At 42.7% G+C, this 26,382-nt stretch overlaps 1 protein-coding gene across 1 annotated transcript in view; it reads left to right on the forward strand.

Annotated features, from left to right (window-relative positions):
* LOC115471141 (dynein heavy chain 5, axonemal-like) overlaps window positions 1–26,382 on the forward strand; it is a 766,968-nt gene that overhangs the window by 507,700 nt on the left and 232,886 nt on the right. The window contains 2 exon segments of the mRNA XM_030204834.1: window positions 9,143–9,310; window positions 23,853–24,071. Coding sequence (XP_030060694.1) covers window positions 9,143–9,310; window positions 23,853–24,071 — 387 coding nt within the window.

The following is a 26,382-nucleotide window of genomic DNA, read 5'->3' on the forward strand; positions in this document are numbered from 1 at the left end:
CTCCAAAATCTAGTGATTTTAATATAAGTATTGCAGTGTTGGTATTTCCAGAAGGCTGCATTTTGCTGTTTCTTTTAACAATAGACAAATCATTGTTACATACAATTTGGGTAGAAAAATAGTCTATTTTCAGTTTTCTCATGAACTTGTGTAGTTTGACTCGGGTGTTAAAGACCTTTATGTAAAACTGTTTTTCCGAGAACAATCGGGCATAATATTCTCACATATGGGTGATGTCATTCATAGAGCCTGGTGCAAACACTGCTATAGTGCACTGTCACTTTAAAACTTTGAGCCAGTGCCCGCACTGTGTATACCCGGGTGCCTTCCCGCCCAACGCTTGTGCAAGGGACCAGCAATCTATCATTTTCTGCAGAGCAGAAAGGTTGGGTTTCTACTCTCTCCTCATCCAGTTAAACTTTTCCTTTTTGGTGCCTTCCCTTTTTCGGGATTTTTTTTTCATATTTTTCTTTAATAATTTTGTTCAATTTATTGATTTTTCAAATTACTTTTCATTTTTTCCTTTTTTGGTTTTTGAGGCCTCTAAACCCTTCTTTTGGCCGGGAAGCATTGACCTTTTTCCTAGAGGGAATGTTTTAACTCATTGACCTTTTGTTGTACATGGCCATTTATACTAGAGATGTGACTTCATTTGAAAAGACATGATAAATGTCAACAACATTTCCCATGTCAGTTCATGTAGCTTTCTGCCTAACAAAACATGGAAAAACCCTACAAATTTTGAGTTTTTCTTGAGTTGTTTAGTGCTGAAAGAATGTACTCTCTTTTGAGACAGTGTTTATTTTTCACATAGTGCACACTATTTGCAAACGTTGCACCCTCTTTCAGAAGGAATGTACATGACCAACAATATTGCTTCTGTAGTGAAAAAAATTAATGAGTAAAATAAAAGGCATCTATTTTTTGCCTACTTAATAAGGACACACGGGTGCAGAATTTGCACCTAGATTTAAGGTGTGAACATTATGCCTGCCAGATAGCAGGAGTAAATGTTAGCATGTACTTTTATGGGGCACCGCAAAAGCAGAGGACCGTGTGTCACTACGTAGAAGGAAACCAGCAGAAGGAGTAGTGAAGGTAGCAGGGCTCTTCCAAAAAATACCAGATGATGAGAGTTGTAATGAACAAAATCTTTATTCTTCAGAACTCAACACAGTACTGTGTTTTGGCATAAAGCCTACATCAGGGGTCTGTACATAGAATCACTGATGAAAATTGAGTGTGTGTTGCACTGCATGTCTTCTAGAATCGCGTCTTTTTAAAGACTACTATCCTGACACTCAATTTTCATCAGTGATCCTATATACAGACCCCTGATGTAGCCTTTTTGCTGAAACACTACTACTTATCACTTCTATAGCGCCACAAGGCATATGCAGCGCTGTACATTAAACATGAAAAGACAGTCCCTGCTCAATGAGCTCAAAATCTAAATAAGACAGGTAAACAGACAGAACAACTAAGAGGTAAGGGAATTAAAAAGGTGGGGTACAGGGCAAGTGAGTAGAGGTTAGGAGCAGGGGCGTAGCCAGACACCCAATTTTGGGTGGGCCCAAGATGGGTGGGCAGACGAACCTCGCCCCGTCCCACAGGTGATTTGGTCTCTCCTTCTCTCGCCTGCATGCCATATGGTCTCTCAAACATCCCCCCTCTCCCGTAACACCTTTTAAATATCAGATTTTCACCAGCAGTGAGCAGCAACTAATACACACTGCTCATGTTGACCCCACACCCTTCCCTCTGATGCAACTTCCTATTTCCGCCTACACAGAAATACATCAGAGGGAAGGCTGTGAGGCCGGTGCAAGCAGTATGTATGTCACTGCTCACTGCAGGCGAAGATCTGCTACTTACAAGGTATGCAGGAGGGACACTTGTTGGGAGTTTTCGGCTGGTGGGGCTTGGGAATCCCTGCCAGCCACATTATAGATGTGTTGCTACTGGGTGGGCCTGAACCCAAAGTGGGTGGGCCTGGGCCCACCCAAGCCCACCCTTGGCTACGCCACTGGTTAGGAGTCAAAAGCAGTGTCAAAGAGGTGGGCTTTTAGCCTGGACTTGAAAACGGCTAACGGTGGAGCTAGACGAACAGGCTCAGGAAGTTTATTCCAGGCATGAGGTGCAGCGAGATAAAAGGAACGGAATCTGGAATTAGCAGTAGAGGAGAAGGGGACAGACAAGAGAGATTTATCTACAGAATGGAGTATCCGAGGGGGGGCGTAGGGAGAGACAAGAGTGGAGAGGTATTGGGGAGCAGCAGAGTGAATGCACTTATAGGTCAATAAGAGAAGTTTGAATTGAATGTGAAAACGGATAGGGAGCCAGTGAAGTGACTTGAGGAGAGGGCTAATGTGAGCATAGTGGCTTTGGCGGAAAATGAGTCGTGCAGCAGAGTTTTGGACTGATTGAAGAGGAGAGAGATGGCTAAGTGGGAGGCCGGTGAGAAGCAGGTTGCAGTAATCTAGGTGAGAGGTAATAAGAGTGTGGATAAGGGTTCTGGTAGAGTGCTCAGAGATGAAGGGACGGATTTTGCTGATGTTATAGAGAAAGAAATGACAGTTTTTGGCAATCTGCTGAATGTGAGCAGAGAAGGAGAGAGAGGAGTCAAAGATGACCCCAAGGTTACGAGCTGAAGAGACAGGAAGAATGAGAGTGCTATCGACAGAAATAGAGAAAGGGGGGAGAGGAGAGGTGGGCTTAGGGGGAAATATGAGAAGCTTGGTCTTGGCCATGTTAAATTTCAGATGACATTGAGACATCCAGGCAGCGATGTCAGATAGGTAGGCTGAAACCTTGGTCTGAATGCTGGTTGAGATTTCGGGGGTAGAGAGGTAGATCTGGGAGGGACAATGGCAGGGAGAGGTGGTGGTGGCTTGGATGAGAATTCAAGGTTTATTTTCTGAACCTTGTCATGGAAGAACTCAGCTAGGGTCTGAGGAGATAATGAGGGGGGAGTAGGAGGAGGAGGCACCTTGAAGAGAGAATTCAGTGTGGCGAAGAGAAGTCGAGGGTGTGAGCCGAGAGAATTAGTCAGTTGGATGTAATAGTCCTGTTGGGCAAGCAAAAGAGCAGATTGGAAGGATGTCAGCATGAACTTGAAGTGTGTAAAGTCAGCAAGGGCACTTGATTTCAGCCAGAAGCATTCAGCGGAGCGGGCACAGGAACGTAGGTAGCGGATTTTAGAGGTCAGCCAAGGCTGGGGTTTGGTACGCCTTATAGGACGGGGCAGGAGAGGTGCAAGAGTGTCTAAAGTAGAGGATAGGATAGTACAGTACAGTACTGTGTCGGGTTTTGAAGAATAAAGATTTGTGGAAGAGCCCTGCTACCTTCACTACTCCTTCTGCTAGCATGTACTTTTATAAAATATGTGCATAAATCATGACTCTCTCCATTCTCCACTCAAACTCTGCCCCTGAGCACGTCTACTGGGCAAGTATGAATCAGCTTCCACTGTGCATACTTTAAGGCATGACCTAATTTTACAAGAGCTCATAAAGCAGTGTTTTATGCACATAAATGGTTCGTAACATTTCCTTCCTACTGCAAATATTTGGTGATGTCTATTGGGCTCATTTTCGAAAGAGAAGGACATCCATCTTTCGACATAAAATGGAAGATGGACGTCCTCCCAGGGACGTCCAAATCGGTATAATCGAAAGCCGATTTTGGACATCCCCAACGGCACTCCATTGCAGGGACAGCCAGAGTTCAAGGGGGCATGATGGAGGCGTAGCGAAGGCGGGACTTGGGCGTGCCTAACATTTGGACGTCCTTGACCCATAATGGAAAAAAAGAAGGATGTCCCTGATGAACACTTGGATGTTTTCACCCGGACCTGTTTTTATTATGACTAAGGCACAAAAAGATGCCCGAACTGACTAGATGACCACCGGAGAGAATCGGGGATGACTTCCCATTAGTCCCCCAGTGGTCACTAACCCCCTCCCACCCTCAAAAAACATCTTTAAAAATATGTCGTGCCAGCCTCAGATGTCATACTCAGGTCTGTGACAGCAGTATGCAGGTCTCTGGAGCAGTTTTAGTGGGTGAGTGCACTTCAGACAGGCGGACCGAACACCATCCCCCCCCCCCCCCCCCCACCTGTTACGTTTGTGGAGGAAACAGCGAGCCCTCCAAAACCCACCAGAAACCATCTGTACCCACATCTAGGTGCCTCCTTCACCCGTAAGGGCTATGGTAGTGGTGTACAGTTGTGGGTAGTGGGTTTTGGGGGCGTTTGGGGGGCTCAGCACACAAGGTAAGGGAGCTATGTACCTGGAAGCAATTTATGAAGTCCACTGCAGTGCCCCCTAGGGTGCTCGGCTGGTGTCCTGGCATGTAGGGGACCAGTGCACTTCAAATGCTGGCTCCTCCTACGACCAAATGGCTTGCATTGGGTCGTTTCTGACATGGACGTCTTTGGTTTCAAAAATCGCTGAAAATCAGAAACGTCTATGTCTAGGGACATCCATCTCTAAGGACGACCAAATTTAAGGATTCGGACATCTGACGGTATTTTCGAAATAAAAGATGGATGTCCATCTTGTTTTGAAAATACGGGTTTCCCCGCTCCTGGATCGGGACGTTTTGCAAGGACGTCCAAATCGAAACGTGGATGTCCCTTTCGAAAATGCCCCTCCACGTGTAGCTTAATGTTGACATATTGATATTTTGTATATGTTATAAGTGCAATTCTATAATAAGTCACATTTACGTGCCAACTATGCACCTAAATGTGGAGTACTGACAATTAGCTGCCTAAATTTACATATACCAATGAAAATGTCATTTAATACCTAATTGGTTTTCTACAAATAGGCACTCTAATGGCAGAGCACATATTTGTAAGGCAGCTGTTCCCATGGATGGCGCACAGATGAGCCATAGATGGTTAAATGGTTAAAAAGAAGCTAAAAGGATTGGCCGCAAAGGTTAGGACTTAAATTAGGAATGGACAGTTGGAAATTATTTAGAAAATATGAATATGAACCAAATTTATTGTTGTTTAAAAATACAATCTTGGAAGCCCAGACCAGATATATATTCAAAATAAAAGGTGGACGTCCATCTTGTTTTGAAAATACGGGTTTCCCCGCCCCTGGATCGGGACGTTTTGCTCTTCTTTCCACCTTTATATATAAAGGTGGAAAGAAGAGCAAACGACAGCCAGTTAAAAGGTGAAGTGAAAGAATGGAAAAAGGATCCAAATGAAGAAAATAAGAAGCAACATAAGCACTGGCAAGCAAGATGCAAAGCATTGATAAAGAAGGCTAAAAGAAAGTATGAAGAAAAACCTGCTGCAGAAACAAAAACCCATAGTAACAACTTTTTCAGGTACATCAGAAGCAGAAAGCCTGCGAGGGAATTGGTGGGATTGTTAGATCATGAAGGAGCCAAAGGGGAACTCAGGTAGGACAAGGCCATAACGGAGAGATTGAATGAATTCTTTGCTTCAGTTTTTACAAAAGAAGGTGTAAGAGATCTACCTATTCTAGAAATGTTTTTCAAGCGTGATGATGCAGAGGAACTGAAAGAAATCTTGGTGAACCTGGAAGATGAACTGAGCCAAATCGACAAGCTAAATAAAGAGTGCTAACTCACAGTGGCGTTCCTAGGGGGGGGGGGTGGTGGTGGCGGTCCATCCCGGGTGCACGCCGCCGGGGGGGGGGGGGTGCTGCGCGCGCCTGCCCTCCGTTTCTTTCTGTTCCGGGGCAGAGAAGAAGCATGTAACAACGGAGGACAGGCGCGCGCGGCACCCCCCCCCCCCCCCGGCGGTGTGCACCCGGCAGGGGGGTTCCTTCGTGGGGGTGTCCTTTCGAAGGGGGGGGTCCGCGCTGCATCAGGGGGGGGGCGGGGCGAATCGGCGATCCGCCCCGGGTGCCAGCCCCCCTAGGAACGCCACTGATAACTCACCTGGACCGGATGGTATACGCTCTAGGGCATTGAAAGAGCTGAGACATGAAATTGTTGATTTAATGTCGTGATCTGTAACCTGTTGTTAAAATGATCCATAGTACCGGAAGCAGGGCCGGTCTTGGACAGAGGTGACAGGGGCGGTCACACAGGGCCTTGTGCTCCTAGAGCCCCGCATCTCTGGCATGTCTGTCCTCCTGTCTCAGAACACCTCCCTGCTCCGTACCATAATGTGCAGAACCCATTCTGACTCTGTCCCATTAAATCATGTTTGTCTATGTGTTCTGTAATTTTATTCCACTACTTGGTCCAGCACTGAAGTCTTACCGGTCTGCAATTTCCAGGATCACCCACGGAACCCTTTTTAAAAATTGGCATTACATAGGCCACCATCCAACCTTCAGGTCAGAGCTGGTCTTAGCAGTTGCGGGGCCCTGTGCAGACCAGTTCAGTGGGTCCCCCCACCGGAAGGCATAATGTATCAGTTTAAAAGGAAGTTTAGAGCTCTCAGAATCCCACCTCACCCCATACCTTGATATGTGTTCACCACATTTCAGTAGAGAGCGGCAGACAGCGGCAGCAATTTTCATATCCCGTCAGCTGCCAAGCCCAGAGCCTCCTCGCTTCTGCGTCCTGCCCCCATTTGAAGTCACTTCCTGCTTCTGCAAGGGCTACAGTAACTTAAATAGAAGAGAAGTGTATCACCAAAGGAAAAAAAACAATTTTTAAAAAACATTTTGGAACAAATAAAAATGATGGTGATGCAAGCTTGGATCCTTTCAGATCCAAGTCAGTGGTTGAAATCTAGTTAGTAGTGACTGAAAAACAAAAGCTGTTTTGTGGCCCATATGAAATGAGCTGATGTCTCCGTGACAAAAAAATGTTCTCAGGAGTGGACTTCGCTAGCAGGAATGGACTCCGCTGCTGGCAGTCTCAGTAAAGAGACCAGAGACCGCACAGGCATAAAAATCAAATCAGCCTCTTGCCTTCTGGTGCAAGTTTCCTCCAGTTCAGTGGGGAGGGGTGAGAGGAGGAAGAGATTTGTGCGTTCATTTGATATGTCAATGCGGGGCCGCCACAGCTGCAGCCCTTCCTCGGCGCTGATCACAAGCGGAAGAAAGGAGATCAGCTGCACATCAGACCATACTCTCCTCATCTGTTGCTCAGTACTGAATGAAAATTTGAACCATGTGCTTTGAATTTCTTTATTCAGCACTAAAGTGAAGGAGGGGGTGGAGGATGTGGTCCAGTGCACATCTGTTCTCCTTTTTTTCCCTCTGTTTTAATCACATTGTGCCACTGCTGGGGTGGAGGGGATAGAAAGCTGAGCTCTTGCTCCCTGTGATCATGTGTTTGCAGCACATTGAGATCAGGCACTGCATAGTTAGTTACACTGGAACATTACGTTTTCCAAATGTTTAGATCATATGTTTGATTATAATGTTTTATGTATTGCACACTAGCAGGAACAGAGATTCTCTTATGTTAGCTAAGTTTTAGTCAGGGGTCTTGGTGAAATCCATTAGCAGATAGAGGCAGAGGATGAGGGCAAACTTTATCCCTGTGTCATTCTGTAGTACAGCCACATGGGAAGAGTGCCATTCTGACAAAGTACACCCTCCCTGCTAATGACTCTGGAGATTCTATCATGTCTCCAGATGAGTTTTAGTAGCCTCTAACAGCATGCTAACATTGGGGCTGTATAATTGTACAGGTTAGTAGTTAAATCTATTCCCAAATACTGAAATGATCTCACAACCCACTTTAATGGAAAGGAGTCCCCCCCACTTTTGCCTCAGTGCCTCAGGAGGGCCTCTGACTTTGTAAGGTTTGACTTAAATCCCAAAAAGTCTCCTTGGAGAAAGTCTTTGCTGAGTTGAGCCTGGTAAGCATAGCCCAGGTGTATAGGATCCACGTGTTATGGAATTTTTCATAGAAAATAATCTATTCAATTTGTCTTGCTGTGCTATTCTTTAATTACAAAAATAACTTAAGGATGGGCATTTGTTAGTGCACATTCAGTTCACTTGGATGCCTAAAATGTTTTGTGCATGCAAATCAATTGTAAATATGTATTTCTATGAAGTAATGCAAGTACAATTGATTTGTATGCATAAAAAAATTCTAGCACGCATATCATTTGAACATTAAAAACAAATGTGTGAAATGAACCAATAAAAATTCATGACAGTTGGAAATTATTTAGAAAATATGAAAATGAACCAAATTTATTTCAGCCACGCACATCCTTGCAACTTAACTTACACTGCTTTTCCTAATGTGAATTGTTGTTCCCAATAATTTTAGCAGTTAATTACTTTGTTTAACTAAAATACATACTATATAACATATTATTACAGAATATATTTCTTTTCCTTGCTGTTTATGTCACTGTTGCCGGAATTCTGTTTCAAAAAATTCAAATTCTGTGCAAAAAATATGAAATTCTGCAAGTTTCTTTCAACAATATTTTGCACCCACAGCCATCTACCTTTGTTCCCAGCCCTCCTCTCCCTGCACTCACACTTCATCCATCTTACAGCCCCCCTCCCTTCTATAGATATCATCCATATTTATTTTTTCTAGCCTTCCCTCCCCCCTTCACCCACACTTCACTTCACCCATCTTACAGCCCCTCTACCTGTACAGATATCATCCATATTGATTTTTTCTAGCCCTCTCTCCCCCTGCACTCACACATCATCCATTTTACGGCCCCCTCCCTGTACAAATACCATCCATATTCATTTTCCAGCCCTCCCTCCCCTTCACCCTCATTTCATGCATCTTACAGCCCCCTCCCTGTACAGATACCATCCATATTTACTTTTCCAGCCCTCCCCCCGAACCCACACTTCACCCACTTTACAGCCCCCCTCCTCCCTCCCTGTATACAGATACCAATCATCTTTTTTCAGCCCCCCACCCCTGCTTTCACTGATCCAGTGCAGTAAGAGCTGCAGAGGCACATATCGGGAGTTACCTCTTAGGGCAGGAAAGAACCCCACTCTTATCTGTCTGCTGCACCGTTCTTGCGTATACCACAAATTCTGTGCTGCGCAGTCATGCAGAATTCCACCAGGAATATAGTGTGCATAATACAGAGAATGTACAAGTTATTGATGCTACTCATGCAGTTAAATCGTCTTGCACTATTTTTTTTATCTTTATAATGTTTATAGTAAAGTGACTTTTATTTTCCTTTTAATAGGATTCCATTACAGAAGAAGCTGTGGAGTTACTTGAGCCTTATTTGGACATGGAAGACTATAATTTGGAATCCGCCAAAAAAGTATGTGGGAATGTGGCTGGACTATGCTCATGGACACAAGCTATGGCATACTTCTTTGGTATTAATAAAGAAGTACTTCCTCTCAAGGTAAGTAATACTTTGGAATGATTTAGTTTTTGGTAACTATTCCTATTTAACACTGTGTGTCTTTTGGTGGTGAGATATAAGGAAGTTTGCTCCTCATGATTTGAGTTTTTACAGTGCTGCACTTAGGGAAGTGCACAAGGTAAACATTTTCTGTTCATTTTCAGATTGTTTGCTCTTGCTTTCTGATTTTGGACTTTCATCTATTATTTTCACATATTTGTTTTAAGAAGATTTTTTTTAACAAACAATAGAATATGGGGTCTTTTTACTAAGGTGCACTGAAAAATCGCCTGCGCTGTTCTAGATGTGTATATTGGACGTGCGCAGGTCCATTTTTAAGCGCGCCTGCAAAAAAGGTCTTTTTTGGGCCGAAAATGGACATGCGGCAAAATGAAAATCGGTGTGTGTTCATTTGGGGACTGAGACCTTATCGCCACCCATTCACTTAACGGTAAGGTCTCACACGTTAACTGGATGGTAATCAGCGCACATACAGTGCTGATTACTGCCAGGTTAGTGCCGTGTGCTGGAAAATATATTTTCTGGTGCGAGTACTGGACGTGCATAAAAAAATGAAATTACCACCCGGGCCACGTGGTAGCCGGGCAGTAGTTCTGAATTGGCATGCGTTGGGTGCACGTGGAGGGGCATAATGGAACAGAAACGCCTATCTCCATGGGCGTTAATCTCCGAGAACGGGTCCGTGAAGGGGCGGACCGAACCGTATTATCGATAAAAAATAGACGCCCATGTTTTATTCGCCAATGTGTGAGCTGGGCGTTTTTGCTTTTCAGCGATAATGGAAAAGGAAAGTGCCCAGCTCAAAAACGAATAAATCCAAGGCATTTGTTCGTGGGAGGGGCCAGGATTCGTAGTGCACTGGTCCCCCTCACATGCCAGGACACCAACCGGGCACCCTAGGGGGCACTTTTACAAAAACAAAAAAACAGGTAAAAGAGCTCCCAGGTGCATAGCACCCTTCCATTGTGTGTTGAGCCCCCCAAATCCCCCTCAAAACCCACTGCCCACAAGTCTACACCATTACTATAGCCCTAAGGGGTGAAGAGGGGCACCTACATGTGGGTACAGTGGGTTTGGGGGGGTTGGACGACTAATAAGCATTAAGCAGCACAATTGTAACAGGTAGGGGGGATGGGCCTGGGTCCACCTGCCTGACGTCCACTGCACCCCCTAACAACTGCTCCAGGGACCTGCATACTGCTGCCTGGGAGGAGGGTATGACATTTGAGGGTGAAAATAAAAAGTTGTGAAACATCATTTTTTTGTGGTGGGAGGGGGTTAGTGACCACTGGGGGAGTCAGGGGAGGTCATCCCCGATTCCCTCTGGGGGTAATCTGGTCATTTAGGGCACTTTTTGGGGCCTTATTCGTGAAAAAACAGGGTCCAGGAAAAGTGCCCTAAATTCTAGCTACAAACGCATCCATTATCGGCGAAGGGCGCCCATCTCTGTTCGGGTGATAACCACGCCCCAGTTCCGCCTTTGACACGCCTTCGACACGCCCCCGTCCACTTTGTCCGCATCCGCGACGGAGTGCAGTTGAAAGCGTCCCAAATTCGGCTTTTGATTATACCGCGTTATTCGTTTTTGTAAGATAAACGCCCATCTCCCGATTTAGGTCGGAACTTGGGCGTTTTTCTCGTTCGATTATAAGCTGGATAGGCACCTTTGTGGCTTAGTAAAGGGGCCCCTTAATACATAATAATTGACTGTGTATCAGATTAATGTGCGGTACATTGATTAAGGGGGAATTCAAGTGGCGTTAGGGCCATAATGCACATTATTTGGCCCTTAACACACGTTATTTTGTTCAAATGCCATTTGACTAAAAATACCACGGCGATATTTAAGTTGCTGTGCATTAGTAATGAGATGCAAAATATGCAAATGCATGTTTTGCATGTCATTACTGACCAAATACCCTAATGCATCACAAGTCACAATAGGGCCCCAAAACCACGGTAAAATAACCCCATCTTTTTGCTGGGGTTATTTTACTGTCCAGGAGTATTGGGCCTCAAAACAGAACCCCAATGTTCTCTCAAGACTTCTACCCCCCACCCCACTCAAGCACCCCCCTCAGAGTTGAATCCCTCCACTCCACCTCTCCCACCTTAAAGGTTGCATTGGTGGTCCAGGGTGGGGATCCTCCATGGATCTGGGAGTCTTTTGATGTCTGGAGGCCCTTTGGGGTCCAGGGGGGCTCTTTGGACAGGAGCAATGCTCAGTCGTTCCTGCTCTGTCCTGCACTACCTTCATACTGGCACCCCTAGCAGTAGTCTTGCGTGGCTACCGCTATGGATCATATATTCCATATAAGAAAATATTTCCTTATAAGGGATATGACCCTCTAGTGGTAGTAGCGCAAGACTACCACTAGGGACACCATTTTGAAGGTGGTGCAGGACAGGGCAGGAGCAACTGGGCATCGCTCCTGCCCAAAGATCCCCCCTCCAGACCCCGGAAAACCCCCACCCTGGACCACCAATGCAACCTTTCAGTTGGGAGAAGGGGTGTTCGGAGCGTCAACTCTGGAGGGGGAGTGCTTGGATGGGGGGGCCTGAAGTCTGGGGGGACCCTGAGCTAGTGACCCTAGAGTATCAGGCCGCTATTTTGTGGCCTGATACTCCCAGGCTATGGGAATAACACTACTTGCGAGGTGGCTCTCAAGCAGCATTATTCCTCTAAGGCAGGATTCAGCAACCAGCGATACCAGGATCCTGCAATTTGCTGAATCAAGGTAATCAAGGTGCAGTAAAGGGCAGTCTTTTATTGCACCTTGATAAATCCCCCCTTACTGTGCACTATTTTTTTTAAAGTGCTGTAAGAACCAAGGGGTCAATATTCAGTGCAAATTAAGTTTGTTTATTCAAAGTATTGATCTACTTCAGTTCAAAAATTCATCAAAACAATGTACAATAATAGAGAAAGAAGAGAAAATGGAAGTGTAAAGAAATGCTGCACTGTGGATTCTATCGACAGTTTATTTTATTTATTTATTGGGATTTATTAACCACCTTTGTGAAGAGATTCACCCAAGGCAGTGTACAGCAGGTCCAGAACCACCCAAGCTAGTCCTCAAGTACTTGCTGAGTGAGGCCCCTGCCTGGTTAAATCACACTGGGTGGTCCAATTGCTAGTATTCAGTGGCTCTTAACTAATGAGTGCAGCTGAGTATTAGCTCTGATTACCATGGCATTCACCAGTTAATGCTGGGGTGGGCCCAGACATTATCCAGGTACTGCTGATATTAATTGCCAGTGCCTGGATAATTTTTCAGGCAAGTAGGACTGCATAACAAGCAGTCATAACTATGCCTGTCTAGTTACTTAAGTACCAACACTGAAGGGCGTAGTTATCAATGTGGGCTACCATTAAGATATGTTTTTGTACAACTAAAGGGGGACGTTATCAACATGGGCTAGCATTAAGATATGTTATTTTACCGCTAAGGGGGGGAAGTTTCCAGTGTTGGCTACTGTTAAGATGTGTTATTTTACCTTTAACTTGTGCTCTTTTAGTAAAAGGTCCCATTCTATGCAGTGAGACCTAGTTATTAATAACTATGGTTAACAATAAAGTAACAATGAAAAGAAGCACAAAAGGGCCTCCAGAACTGGAACAATGGCACAGTCTTTATTGTAAATGACCAGACAAGGGCCGTGTTTTGGCGCTCAACTGAGTCTGCCTCCGGGGTCTGGAACACATACAAAAAACAATTTTAGCAAACATGATAAAATCATATTAAAAAAACAATTATAAATTCAACATCAAAAAAATCAAAAGGACATATATTTGTGAATTAAAATTTAAAATATGAAATATAAATGTTCAACTTGAAAAAGTAGTACTTTGATTAGGATATTATCACAAAAGAATTGTGAAGGAGGTGACCATGTACATGTAATAATGGTTGGTGAAATATATAAGTGCATATTGGTGTCAACATGCTAGGATCAAAATGTATTCATAAAAATATGAAAGTGAGAAAAGGGACCATGCATATGTGATAATGATGTGAGATACATATATCAATAAATATGTGATACCATTAAGTATGATAAATACGTCCAACGTGTAAAAAAGGTGATATAGATCGTGTCCATCACTTAGTGCCTAAATTTGTATTGTGAGAGTGTGTCCATATTCCTTCCCTTTCTTTTGCTTATATCCAAGTCTATCGGTATGTGAAATGTGCATAGTACATATAGAATGAAAGTACTCATTCTTGGTGAGTGATTATGATTTGAGTAGAAGGAGAGGAAATGGGAGAAAAAATAAAAAGGGGACAACGTGTTGGAATCTGTATATCTTATCAAAGTGGATGTTTCTATTGGTTTCAAAATGAATGTACCAAAGGAACCGCTGAAGGGAAAAGAATATATTTATATGTATACTAGATGACTATTAACGTCATTACTATATGAAAATGAGTAAAGGATAACCACTATCATACTGCATACATAACAATAAAGTAACACATCTTAATAGTAGTCCACATTGGTACCTTCCCCCCTAAATATCAGCTGGGCCCAGATAATTTCCAGTGGGCATACAAAGACCCAGATATTCATGTCTAATTAAGCCTGTGGTAGTCAGCTTTAAAAAAAAAAACGTTGACTGCCACGGATTGAATAATACCTCACAAATGTCCATTAATGAATGCAATTCTTGACTACACTTATCTTAAACTGCTCCAATTTACAGATAACCACATGGCTAATCCAACTGTTTTAACTAAAGGTGGTATATCAAGCAAATAAATGAAAGTTAAACTAAACTAATCTGAAGGGTAAGTCAAGGTCATCTCAGAAGCAGGGGTAGGCAAAATAGAAAAGCTGGGACTGAAGGAGCCTTTGTGGTTAAACCGGAGGGAGCCTCAGTGAAAAGGCCAAGATTTATCACAAAACATTAGAAGAATTAAAAGAAACTTTTCACTGGCTCTCCAGAAGTGTGTGTGATATGTGCTAATGTATGGATGAATCAGGTTTTTCATGCAAAAAAGGTGATAAAATTGTGAAATGTGGTTTTAGATGGCCTAGGAGTGATTGCAGGCAGCAGTTTTTCATGTGAAGTGTGTGAAATGCATATCATTATTTATTATGTGAGCTAAGAAAGGTTCATCAAATACCATCTGTAGTAATGTAAATTATGGTACCCATAAAAATAATTTATAAAAAATGAACAAAAATGTCATTGAGGAAATAATTCTGCCTTCATTTCTAAGGCTTTTGTTTTAAATTTACTTATTACTTAAGTAATAAAAATTCTCATGGACGAAATACCCTAGAGAATTACAATCTACCTCTGAAGCACAGACATTGATTCCAAAAAAAAACTGCTGGACCAAGGTTATTGTTTCCATTTTATAAATTTAAAGTTTTAATGCTTTTTTCAACCTAGCCCTCAGAATATACCCAGGCAATAGGGTTTTCATGATATCCACAATGAAAATGTATTAGATTGATTTGCATACAGTGGGAGCAGTACATGCAAATATATCTCATGTATATTTATTTTTTTATTTAAAACATTTCTTATGTGTACTTTTAACAGTCAAGGTGGGGTACAATATACATATATAATACTTAAAAATAGTAACAACTGTGGATATCCTGAAACTTGACTGGCCAGGTGAGTCCTGAGAATTGGAGTTGAGAACCCTTATACAGAAGGAATAATTTTGCATTACCAAAGCCACCATCCGAGGAACCTACGAAACAGCATTCCTGTAAGTCAGTTCCTTAGAATTCAGAAACTCTGTTCACAACATAATACATTTGTAGAGCAAGCAAGTGAAATGTCCATGCAATTCAGGCAGCGAGGGCACCCACCCAGGGTTATTTTGTAAGGCTTATAAAAGAGCTTTTAATGTGCAACATCAATGGCTATTACAGCCAACTGTTAGGGAACAACAAATTAGAATTACTTGTAGATTACCATATGCTCAGTCAAGCAAGTGCAAGATTTGATAAGAAAACATTGGCATATTTTGTCAATTCATGCTCAGTTCCAACAACCTGAACGATTCGTTTATACTAGAGGTAATAATTTTGGGGAAATTTTATCCGTTTGTAGACAACGGAAGTTACCTAGGGTACATCAAATGGGACATTATAAATGTAATATCTGTAGTTATTGTCAATATGCGTGGGAAACTCAGTCAGTGGAAATTCCCCATACAAATGGTAAAAGATTCCCATTATTACAATATACTGATTGCAATTCACAAGTCATTTATGGAATAAAATGCCCTTGCAATCTTTGGTATATCAGCCAAACTAGAAGAAAGATCAATTATAGGATAGCACAACATTTAAGTAATTTGAGAGTTCAACGATTAGAACTGGACTACAGCACAGCATCAGAATGTACGAGTGACAGTGGAAAGTAGCTTTAATTATAAGAGGTATAATTGGATTGGGAAAAACATGTATTTTATTGTTTAATATAGAGATGGTTCTCTTCTTCCTTTGAGATATGCATAATTTCCTATTGCAAATCTCCTACTGATCAATTTGCTGAAGTGGCTTCATGTGCTGGCCACTGCACAAGTAAACAGGACTTTTCTGCTCGTGTAGTTGCTGATTGTTATCAGGCATCAGTGGGCTGTTAACCAACATGACGGCAGATGCACCCTACTTCTGACAGGTGTGTCTGTGTCTACTGGCTCAGGATTCTCACTGCTGTTGTTCCCTGCAGTTCCGGTGCTTTCTGGGCTTAGGGTTCTATTGGAGCAGGAGGGCATGCTTGACTTTTGTTGAGCTGTGTGTGTGCTGTCCTTGTGAAGCTAGCTGCTGAGCCACTTGCAGTCCCATGCAATTGTGGCAATAGAGAGTTCCATCAATGTCCATTAGATATGAGTGTGGTGCGACCTTTTCCACACAGGTACCCAACCAGCAATGATTCGTGCACTCTCCAGGCAGTGGTTTCATGCGTACTGATTCCCCAATATTTAATTCATGCAAATCTCTTGCAGATATGTCATAGTGACTTAAAATCATGCCTATTGTGGTGAAGTTTTCGAGAAACAATTTGTATGTTTATGTTTATTAGATTCTTGATATGACACCTTTCTGTGGTACGACCTGAGTGATTTATATATTACATACAGGTACAATAGATATCACAAAGTAACTTTCTGGCTATTGACAGAGATGCCTTCGATCTCCTTGGCATCAGGTGCTCTGCTGGGCTACCATCCATGCTGTCTTTTGGTGTGTTCTTCCAATGCAGTGAAGCTTTCCATTGGTCTTCACCATCCCTTGTCACTTTCTTGCATAGGTTCATCTCTGTCTTCACAGAAGATTCAGCTTTGCCAGTAGCTTGTAGGTACCTTGATGTTGTAGTAACATTTTCAACTCCCCCACTCAGCAGAAAACTTTTCAAAATGTATGAAATAAAATTGAGGGTCATTATCTGAGATCATTCGATTGGGTTGGCTATAACGTGCAAACCGTGCTTTGCAACACTTGATAGTGGCTTCAGTAGACTTGTTTGGGACCAGTTCATTTTCCCAGAAGTCTGAATAAGGATCCAGTATCAACAGGAACTCTTTCCCAGCAAAGTTAAATAAGCCCATTCTGACAGTCTGTCAAGGCTGCACTTGTATGGCATGTGGTACCATTGTTTCCTTCTGCTGCTCACTGGCTTATTCATTGGAGATGGAACAAGTACTCACAAAGTCTTTCATCTCACCTTGCATGTTAGGTCAGTAAAGGGTATCACAGGCCAGCCAGTAACATGTTTCACCAGCTTGAATGTGACATCTACGGTCACAGCGATGTGGGTATGATAACGCTAAACTCTTTGTATAAAATGCCATCTTGTATGCTGATTTCTTCCCTGAAAGACCAGTGTTCCCTAATTTCAGCTGATGTTTCCTCCTTTGAGTCTGGCCATCTGTAGGGAGGTATACAGCCTAAGGAGACAATTTATATCTTATCTGTCTCAGGTTTGGATTATTGGTTGGTAATAAGAAGGCTGAGCAAAATTATGAAACATATAACGATTTATTGGAACATGATATCTGGCAAGGTTTCTCTTAGCTTCAGATGTATAGTAGCTAATAATTCTTTTCTACTACAAATCAATTTCCTGGTCTGATGGGTGCTTCTGGAACTAAGGAAACTTTATCTATCTAACCCCTGACCTCTAGGAGCATAAAAAACCATACAAGCTTTTCATAGCAGATGAGGCAGACAAGGCAGCTCCAGAGTCAGGCAGTCTTCTGTTCCATGATGGGGTGGTAGTTTCTCCTGACACAGGCTCTGGCAGATATTCAGTCAGTGAGCTATGAGTCAGTCACAGAGACTACAAAGGTAAACAGGGTTCAGACGAGAGAATTCCAAAGTTCAATAAAGCCAATAAACCTTCCGAGTATTGCTTTGGAAGGTAGTATGACAACAGTATGCCTACAGGTCATGGGTACCTGTGGAACAAAGTTGACAAAAAGCATAGTTTTGTCTCAGCTTATAGTTACTAGTTTCACTGATCAGTTCTGTGTGCAAACCTCTAAGCACTGGAAACAGTCTCGCTGATTGGAGAAGTCAGAGCTCACTGACATTGGCAGAGCCAATCATACATTTGTTATCTTGTGGCAGTGAGATAATCCATATCCTCAGTGGTGAGAGATGAAAGGCAGATGAGGAATGCAGTGGTATGAGGGCTGCTGAAGATGATGGCAACCCTGTTGCTTCTCAAATTTTTCCAAGCTAAATTTGAAGCTGAGAAAGTCCCTAGCATCTTGTTTACAGCAAATCCACAGTAAAGACCAAAGAAAAATATCTGTATTCATTTTTCAGCAGAATGAAAAAGAAGTATGTAGAATCACCAATCTGTATACCTGAGGTTGATACACAGCTGTGCATAGGTGGACCAGACCTCTCTCATTAACTGTTATGAACTTGATCCATAGTGCCTTGCAACAGCATCTATGATGGTTTGTTTAGGCTTCATATGTATACAAAAGGTTAGAACAGGCTGTATCCCCTACATATCCAGCCAGGACTACAGACTTCGGTATTTGTAAGCTCTCCTCTCATTCGGTGTGCTGTGTGATCTGATTCAGCCTCCGGTCAGTGATATTCAGATAATCTATTTGGTTGATTTGTATAATGTTCATTAAAATTTTCTATACCACATTATCTGATACATAGGTCAAGGCAGTGTACAATCTAAAAATAGATAGTTGAAAAGAACATAATAAAATTGGATGAAAAAGAAGCAGTTTCATTCATATCTTACACACAAGTTAATAAAAGAAATAAAAAACACCAGAGCAAAAATATCAAACCAATTTCATACCTGCAGGGTGGTAAACCACCATTAGGAGGATCACCAGATGTGTTTTCCAAAGGGACCGAATACAGGGAAAAGTGGAAAGTAGACCACAAAACTTCCGAGACTGGGACTGTTAAATCAGAAACTGCTAATGTTTTATTGATGACTCGACACAGATGTGTGTTTCGGCCACAGGCCTTCCTCAGGAGTCTCAATGGTATATAAATATGCATTGGGAAAAAAGCAAAACGGTCTTGAAAAAGACCTTTTTGAAGTCTTTAGGTCAAAAACGCAACAGCGTGTCACGTAGTGCAGTGGGCAGTGTCAATGTCTGTCTGATTTTGTGGGACTTCGTTGTCCATCCACCTAGGTGGATTTTTCTTCCTTGCTTTTTTCCAAAGGGACCTACATTTTCTATAAGGCAATTCTGAACAAAGACACAATGGAAGATGATTCCATAATACCAGATCAAGGAAAAAGTGTAGACTCGTATCGTGCAATGTCAGTTTGTTCTTGTTGCACCTGACAAACTACAAGGTGTTTAGTACCAGCACTGGACGGCTAATGGTTATCTACAGTGGCTTTGCTGAGTGTGTCACTAATAAGCATCTAAGGGCCCATTTTATGAATAACAAGGTTGTAATGTTGCAACATCAACCATTTGCTCTTAAGTTACTTGGGTGCATACAATAGGGGCTTTCTAAAGATTGCTGTCAGAGGTTATGGTCAGTTTCTGCTATAATTATGTGTCAGAGAGGTAATGATGAAAGCACTAGCTGGGGTAGATGCTCTGGATGAATAAGCCACTGGCTGACCCTCTTGCATTAAGCAGCAGCCAAGCCCATTTTTGTTAGTCACTCTGTATCCGATGATAGTACCTCAACACAGGAGCAGCAGTGACTGGGCTTTCCTGCACTGACTAGTCATGCTTTGAAAGCCAGTGCCAAACTGCATCTTTATCCAGAAGTCTTCTTAAGGGTTCACATATGTCAGACACATGTGGCATGAATTTCACTAGGTAAGTTACAAACCAGATGAAGCACTGCACTGATTTTACATCTGCAGGCAGTGGCATTTCCTGTATGGCTTTAATCTTCTCTGGGTCTGCTTTCAGGACCTCTGAAGACAAGATATTTCCATGGAAGTGGACCTCCTTTACCTTGAATTGTAACTTCTCGTACTGAGTTGTAGCTTCACTTTCCTGGTGTAATCTATTACGCCTAAGAGCTTATTATCATGGCCATGCTCTGCTTCCACATCAGAATCACCACAGCTGATAATGAGGATGTCATCTACTATTGTCACGGTTGTGCCCCTGTTTCATGCTCTCACTCAACTCGCCACTTGGTGGTCAGACCTGGTGGCTGCAATGGATTGTCTGTTTGTTGTTTCCCATGTTCCAGAAGTCATGCTGGTTCGGTCCGGATCTTCCAGACTGTCTTGGGATTTTTGGAACTTAGCAGCACCCTTACCTGGTGAAGTCCCTTGTATGTTGCCTTTATTAAGCACCTGGGAACTTTCAGGCTTTGCCTTGGCAACAGAGGTCTTTAGTTGTGTTCTTGTCCTTGTTGGTCTGTTGCTGTTCCTGCCCTGATTGCTTGCTTTGCCGGTTTTGACCTTGCTTGTGTTCCTGGATTATTCTATAGTTTGCTGCCTGCCAAGACCCTGCGTGTTTCCTGGTTTATTCTACAGTTTGCTGCCTGCCCAAGTCCCTGCTTGATTCCTAGTTTTCTACTGATTGCCACCAGCCTATAGACTCTGTTTGGTTCCTGGTTTCCCTGCTGCTTGCTGCCTGCCGGTAAGACTCTGCTTGATTCATGAACTATTCTCCTGCTGCTGCTTAGTGCTTCTGTTCCAGTCCAGCTGCTCCAGTCCGGCCTGCGCCTGTCTGTCTGTGGTCTGCCTTGCCTCCTGTTTGGGTGATTTGCCTGCCGCTGCCGCTCCTCGGCAGTGGTCCAAGGACTCACAAACCCTGTGCTTCCATGAGAAGCCTGACAGCTATCGACTCAATGCCACTGAGCCCAACCCAAATTTAATGTTGCTTCCACTGATATACTTCTGATGTTGCAGAGGCTCCAAATGGTAGTTTCAGCCATCTTTCCCTGCCCCATGGGGTCCAGAATGTAGTCATGAGACTGTTTTTCTCATTTAACTTACATTGCAAAAATTCATCTTGTGCATCAAATATAAACAAGTGAACTTTGGGCAGCTTGTATAAAACATCTTTGAGTATTGGCATGATACAGTGAGGTCTCTACAGTGCAAATATTAGAAACTTTGGATAAACACAAATTCTCAGTTTTTTTTACTACTATTGTTGGTCCAACTAGTTGGTTCAGTAGCATGTGTAATATGACCATATGTGTCATACTTTTCTAACTGGGTTTTTACTTCTAGCTTTATGGCAACTAGAACACTGCATGGAACACATGTACTGACTTATTTACTCTTATTTATTTCTACATTTGACATACTGTAAACTAGATCCTTTGGGCTATATAATCCAAGGCTGTACTGGTAGCGTTTGCTGTCACCAGGAATCTCCTCCAGGATCAGATGTCCTTCTCTGTCCTCTCCTCCAGATCTGCACTTCACTGAGCTGCACCCTCTGGCCTGTTCCCTGTTCCTGCTCATGAGCTGGGCTCCCCTTGCCCACCCAGAGCACTCCTCTCAAACAGTTACTTCCTTTGGCTGACTATAACTCCTCCTTAACTCAGCCTTAGGTTATCCGGCATTTCCAGGATACCCCCTCTTCTCATGGATCCTGGCGGGGGTGAAGGAAACCAAAGACTTCGTGCACTCCCAATTCGTAACATTTATTAACTCTTAATTCCTCCCACATTGCCACTCAATAACAGGAAATGTTTTCCTCTGCTACTTATCCATGAACTCACTCCAATGAAAGGAGAATTTAATTTTACTTCCAATCTTTATTTAACACCAGGCTTCCCAAGGCAGATTACAACAACAGTTAAGATGAACCCATCAGTGCACAGGATATTCTCTTTGAAATTTGGCCACATATTACTGTATTATATAGAACAATGTAGAAAAATGAGCACAAAATCTAGCCTTTATTTGTGCTGTTTCCACTAGCTACAATAATTTTTGAATCTGTTTTAGTGATATTCAATTTTTATTTAATGATATTTATATCTACATATGGGAAGCTTTCAAATAAATAAAAAAACTGTCAAATAAGTTAAAAAAAATCTTTTGTCCACCTCCTTTTAAGGCACTGCCTATGCAACTGGAACAGCTTTTGACTTTGTACAGATGGACCACGCATAAGCAGTCCATTATTTCTAATGATCTTTTATTATAGCATTTGCTATTGTTTTGGGTGTACTTGTAACTCTGCCTACTGTCAGCAAGCTATGCCTACTGGCTTCAACCCATATAATGGGCTACATAGCCTCATACCATCTCCTGTTCTCAATCTAACCTCCTTGAGCTTGCATTAGTATAAATTAACATCTGTAAGAAACACTTCCTGCCCCTTGACTGACAAGGAAGCCCTGCCCTTTTACACCATACTATCCAGAGCTCTTAGGAGCAAGGATTCCATGTTCTCCCTTTACATTATAGAAAAGACGCTTTTGGGGCCTTTCCTAAATACAGAGGGCTGGATTTCATATATGGCATCTAAAATGTAGGTGCATCAGAATAATGCATATAGCACTATTCTATAACTACATCTACAGTAAGACACTGAGGGAGCGCAAGTACATTTAGGCACAGCCATTTATGCCACTTAAAACCTGGTATAAATGTCTGTGCCTAAATGTACATGTGTTCCCCTGAATTCTGTAACAACACACATAATTTTGATTGATGCCTCTGACACACCTACACTCCTCCCATGGCCGCACCCCCTTATCAGCTATGCCTGTTGGAATTTATGCATGCCTCTTTTTAGAATACACCTAAAAAGCACACTGTAAATTCCAGTTATTGCTAATTAGTGATGATAATTGGTTGTTATTGACCAATTGCCATGACTGATTGGCTCGTTACTCAATTGAGTAGTGTGCGTAAATTGGCTGTGCACACAATTTAACACTCGCTGCTCACCATGCCTTGTATAGAATCTGGCTCAGAATCAGCAAAGTAAAAAGGAAGTATGTAGAGTTGAAGTTTGGGTTGATCTCACTGTTTCAAGTCTTACTTGAAACTGTAAAATCAACCTGAACTTGCAGCACTGCGTGACTCAAGCTTGCAGTAAGTCATGGTGGGGAGGCAGGAATCCTGCTTTTTTTTTCTGCAGCTGAAGCCAGGTGAGGGGAAAGAAACTGGTGAAGGCTGGAGAGAGGGGGGTTACATGATGAGAGAGACTAGGTGAAGGCTAGTGGGGGGGTTGCATGAGTGAGAAAGACTAGGTGAAGGCTGGGGATTGCATGAGTGAGAAAGACTAGGTGAAGGCTGGTGGTGGGGGGAAGGGTTACCTGAGTGAGAGGGAGAGACTGGGTGAAGGCTGGGGAGGAGACAATGCACCATCATATTTTGCCACTATTTGACAAAACATGGCCCCGATAGAAAAAGATTAGACTGGCCTGCTGTAGGGCAACTAGAACTTTTTTATTGACATCCGGCCAGAAAATTGCTGGATTAGTCAAGGAATACTTTTAGCTTCTAAGTATCTTGCTAAAGGGTGAGAATGAGTTATTCATAAATTATTTTGTGTAGTTCATGCAGAATTAATAACTGTCTTTGTACATCTACCCCTTTCTCTGGAACCCAATAAGGGTATTGTGTCATAACCTGTTTCTTCACCAAGTATCCTTCTTTTAGAATCACTTGTTCAAACATCTCTTTTTACTGCTTGTCTTTAAAATCTGAATGCCTTTCCAGAATTTCCTCATTTACTTTTTCTAGATTAGTGTGCTCTTCTTAGAACCCTTTCAGTATTGGTCTTCCTATCTTGCTAACTCCCAAAAAAGTGGATCCATGTAAAATACTTCTGATACAAGAGTGATTACTTACCTGTAATTGTTCTTCTAAGGCAATTCTTTGGATTCGCTCAAACCACCCACTTTTCTTGGAGGAGTTGCATAATCTGTCTACTTCTGGCTTCAGCTGTAATGAGTTGCTGGCAATTGGTAATTGCCTGGCAACTGGTGTCAAAATTCCATTTTAGGAGACTAGATTACATGATCCATAAGTGTGAAGCAATGCATTATACTACCTTTGGAGAATAATCATTATAAGTAAGTAATTGCACTTTTTGGAAATGTATTTCAGGCAAATTTGGCATTGCAAGGGGTCAAGCTAGCAGTTGCCCAAGATGAACTGAACAAGGCACAGAGCCAGCTGGATGCAAAGCAGAAGGAGCTGGATGATGTACAAGCCATGTATGACACAGCCATGAGAGAAAAACAAGCTCTGCTGGATGATGCTGAGGCTTGCCGGCGGAAAATGGTCAACGCAACAGCCTTGATTGAAGGATTAGGTGGAGAAAAGGTAATATGGAAATTCATTCAGCCAGGAGATGATTGTGAGCTGAGCTCTGCTCTTGAACAAGTGCCTCCTTAATTTCCAGTTTTTATGTAAGCAAATGTGCAAAATTAGAATTCCGGAGAGTTTAAGATTTTTTGTAACTTATGTTCATAGGTGGGTATGAAAACTGAGCTAGGCCCCGCTGTGCCTTCTAGAGGCTATCTGTTAATGCTGTAGGCTGTGATAGTTAAGTTTCTACCTCTAGCAGAAAGTTCAAGTTTAAAACTTTGGGGGGAAAAGCTTTTACACTATGAAAACTAGTTAATACAGTTTGCTTTTCTAAATTCAAATTGTGTTTATTAATAAACCTACAATTTCTCTTTGATCCCAAGTCTTTAAATCACCAAAGCACAGAGCAAAATAATTTTCACTTACCCAGAGAAATGTCCTCTCAGAATGTGTGGGGAGAAAGAAACCTCAGAAGTCAAGGGCAACACTTAGAGATTTCTCAATGTGTTGTTCTGCAATTTGACTTCATTATATTTCATTGGTCAAAAAACTCCCCATTATTTTGTGCAAAAAAGTGACTCAATAAAAACCTTTGAAACTGTTAGATAAAAGACCATTAAAGATAAGTGCTCATTTTGAATCCTGTTAATTACATTGAAATGTTGGATCTGACAGTAAAAAGGATTTTTATTGAGAATGATTTGTAACATTTTTAAAGAATTTTTGCTATCACGTGTGGAGGGGCATTTTTGATATTTTGTTCAAATGGCGAAATAAACATTTAATGGAAAATATTTAAAAATGCAAGTCCATAATGGAAGGAATAAACAAATGTGTTCCGATATTTGAAAATACACACAAAAGAAAGAGGATGCACTGCAAACATCATAGACGTTCTGAGATAAACATCTCCACAATCGGAAATACATTACGCAAAACGCTACAGTGGTACTGGTTCCTTTGTCAAAAAAACATCTGCGGCAATGCAGCACATCCTCTCCGTATGCAAAACGTGCATATATACATATCTCTTGCACATGGAGGAATGTTCCTCAGTATGGACAGTCATGTCTCTCTGAAGGGAGCCTAATTTCAGTGTGCCAGAGCTCCTGGTCCTCTTGTGCCTCAGACACAGGAGAGAAATTTTCAAGCACCACCACCACCTGCCACCCCACAATGTTTCCTCAGGCTATGTGAGGAGCACTGCACATGTTTTAAACAAAAATAATGTATGACACCAGGAAAACCAATCACCTTAACCCTGACTCCACCAACTTATTTTATAAAAGATTCAGCATACATGGGGATCTTGAGGTCTGTCAGAGCACAAGTTGCCAACCAAATAAATGGCATTACATGGGCACACACCACATTGATTGTACATAGCTTTATGAGGTCCATAGTTAGGTATGCAGCCCTTTGAAACATCCTTCAAGGCCCAAGCTAGGAGCACTTCAAAACTCTAAATGATAGTGGGACACAAATCCCTCCTTAGTACTACCAGCCATGCATACTCCTCTCCCCCCCCCCCCGCTCACTCCCAAGAGCATGCTTATGAGTCATGGAATAATGTTCAGCCATTGGCATCTGTGAGGACCCCAAGCCAGTTAGCCTGATTACATCACAGATTAATGCCCCCAAACCTAGGTTTCCCATTACATCATAGATGCCTCTAAACCTAGGTTTCCCCACATTGCAGGATGTAAAATGCCATTCTCAAGGGGTCCTAAGGATAGGAGAATCAAACAGGGTTCCCTGCCATCTCCCAGCCAGCTGTAGGCCACATAGGAATGGGGACGCTCACACACCCACAACCCTGACAACAGCTGTAACAATGGCCCCAGCCAATTAACAGCGCAGAGGCATACTACCGCTCAGCCAGTGCCTAGTCACCCAGGGCCCTCCAGCAGGGCGAGGACCCATCTTGCATGCCTTTAACATGCTGTAACAATGGCCCCAGCCAATTAACAGCGCAGAGGCATACTACCGCTCAGCCAGTGCCTAGTCACCCAGAGCCCTCCAGCAGGGGGAGGACCCATCTTGCATGCCTGTAGGGAGACATCCCTCTCAGGGGACAAACATCTGTTATATCCTTGGCTCTGGGGTTCCTTGCTATGTCATCTCATTGATGCCACAGATCAGAGATGTCCTCTGGGTAACAACTAGTGGCTTCTAGATGTCCCTGTCTCTGCTTCTGATAGCCAGCTGCACCACTATGCAAGACATGTAGGATGTGTTGATCTCAATTGCAAACCTTTTAAACAGCCAGCTCCAGAGCAGGGAGCCCTGGACCAGCCAGCTCCACAGCAGGCAGCCCTAGACCAGC

Source organism: Microcaecilia unicolor, chromosome 1 (genome assembly GCF_901765095.1).
Source record: "Microcaecilia unicolor chromosome 1, aMicUni1.1, whole genome shotgun sequence".
NCBI classification, from domain to species: domain Eukaryota; kingdom Metazoa; phylum Chordata; class Amphibia; order Gymnophiona; family Siphonopidae; genus Microcaecilia; species Microcaecilia unicolor.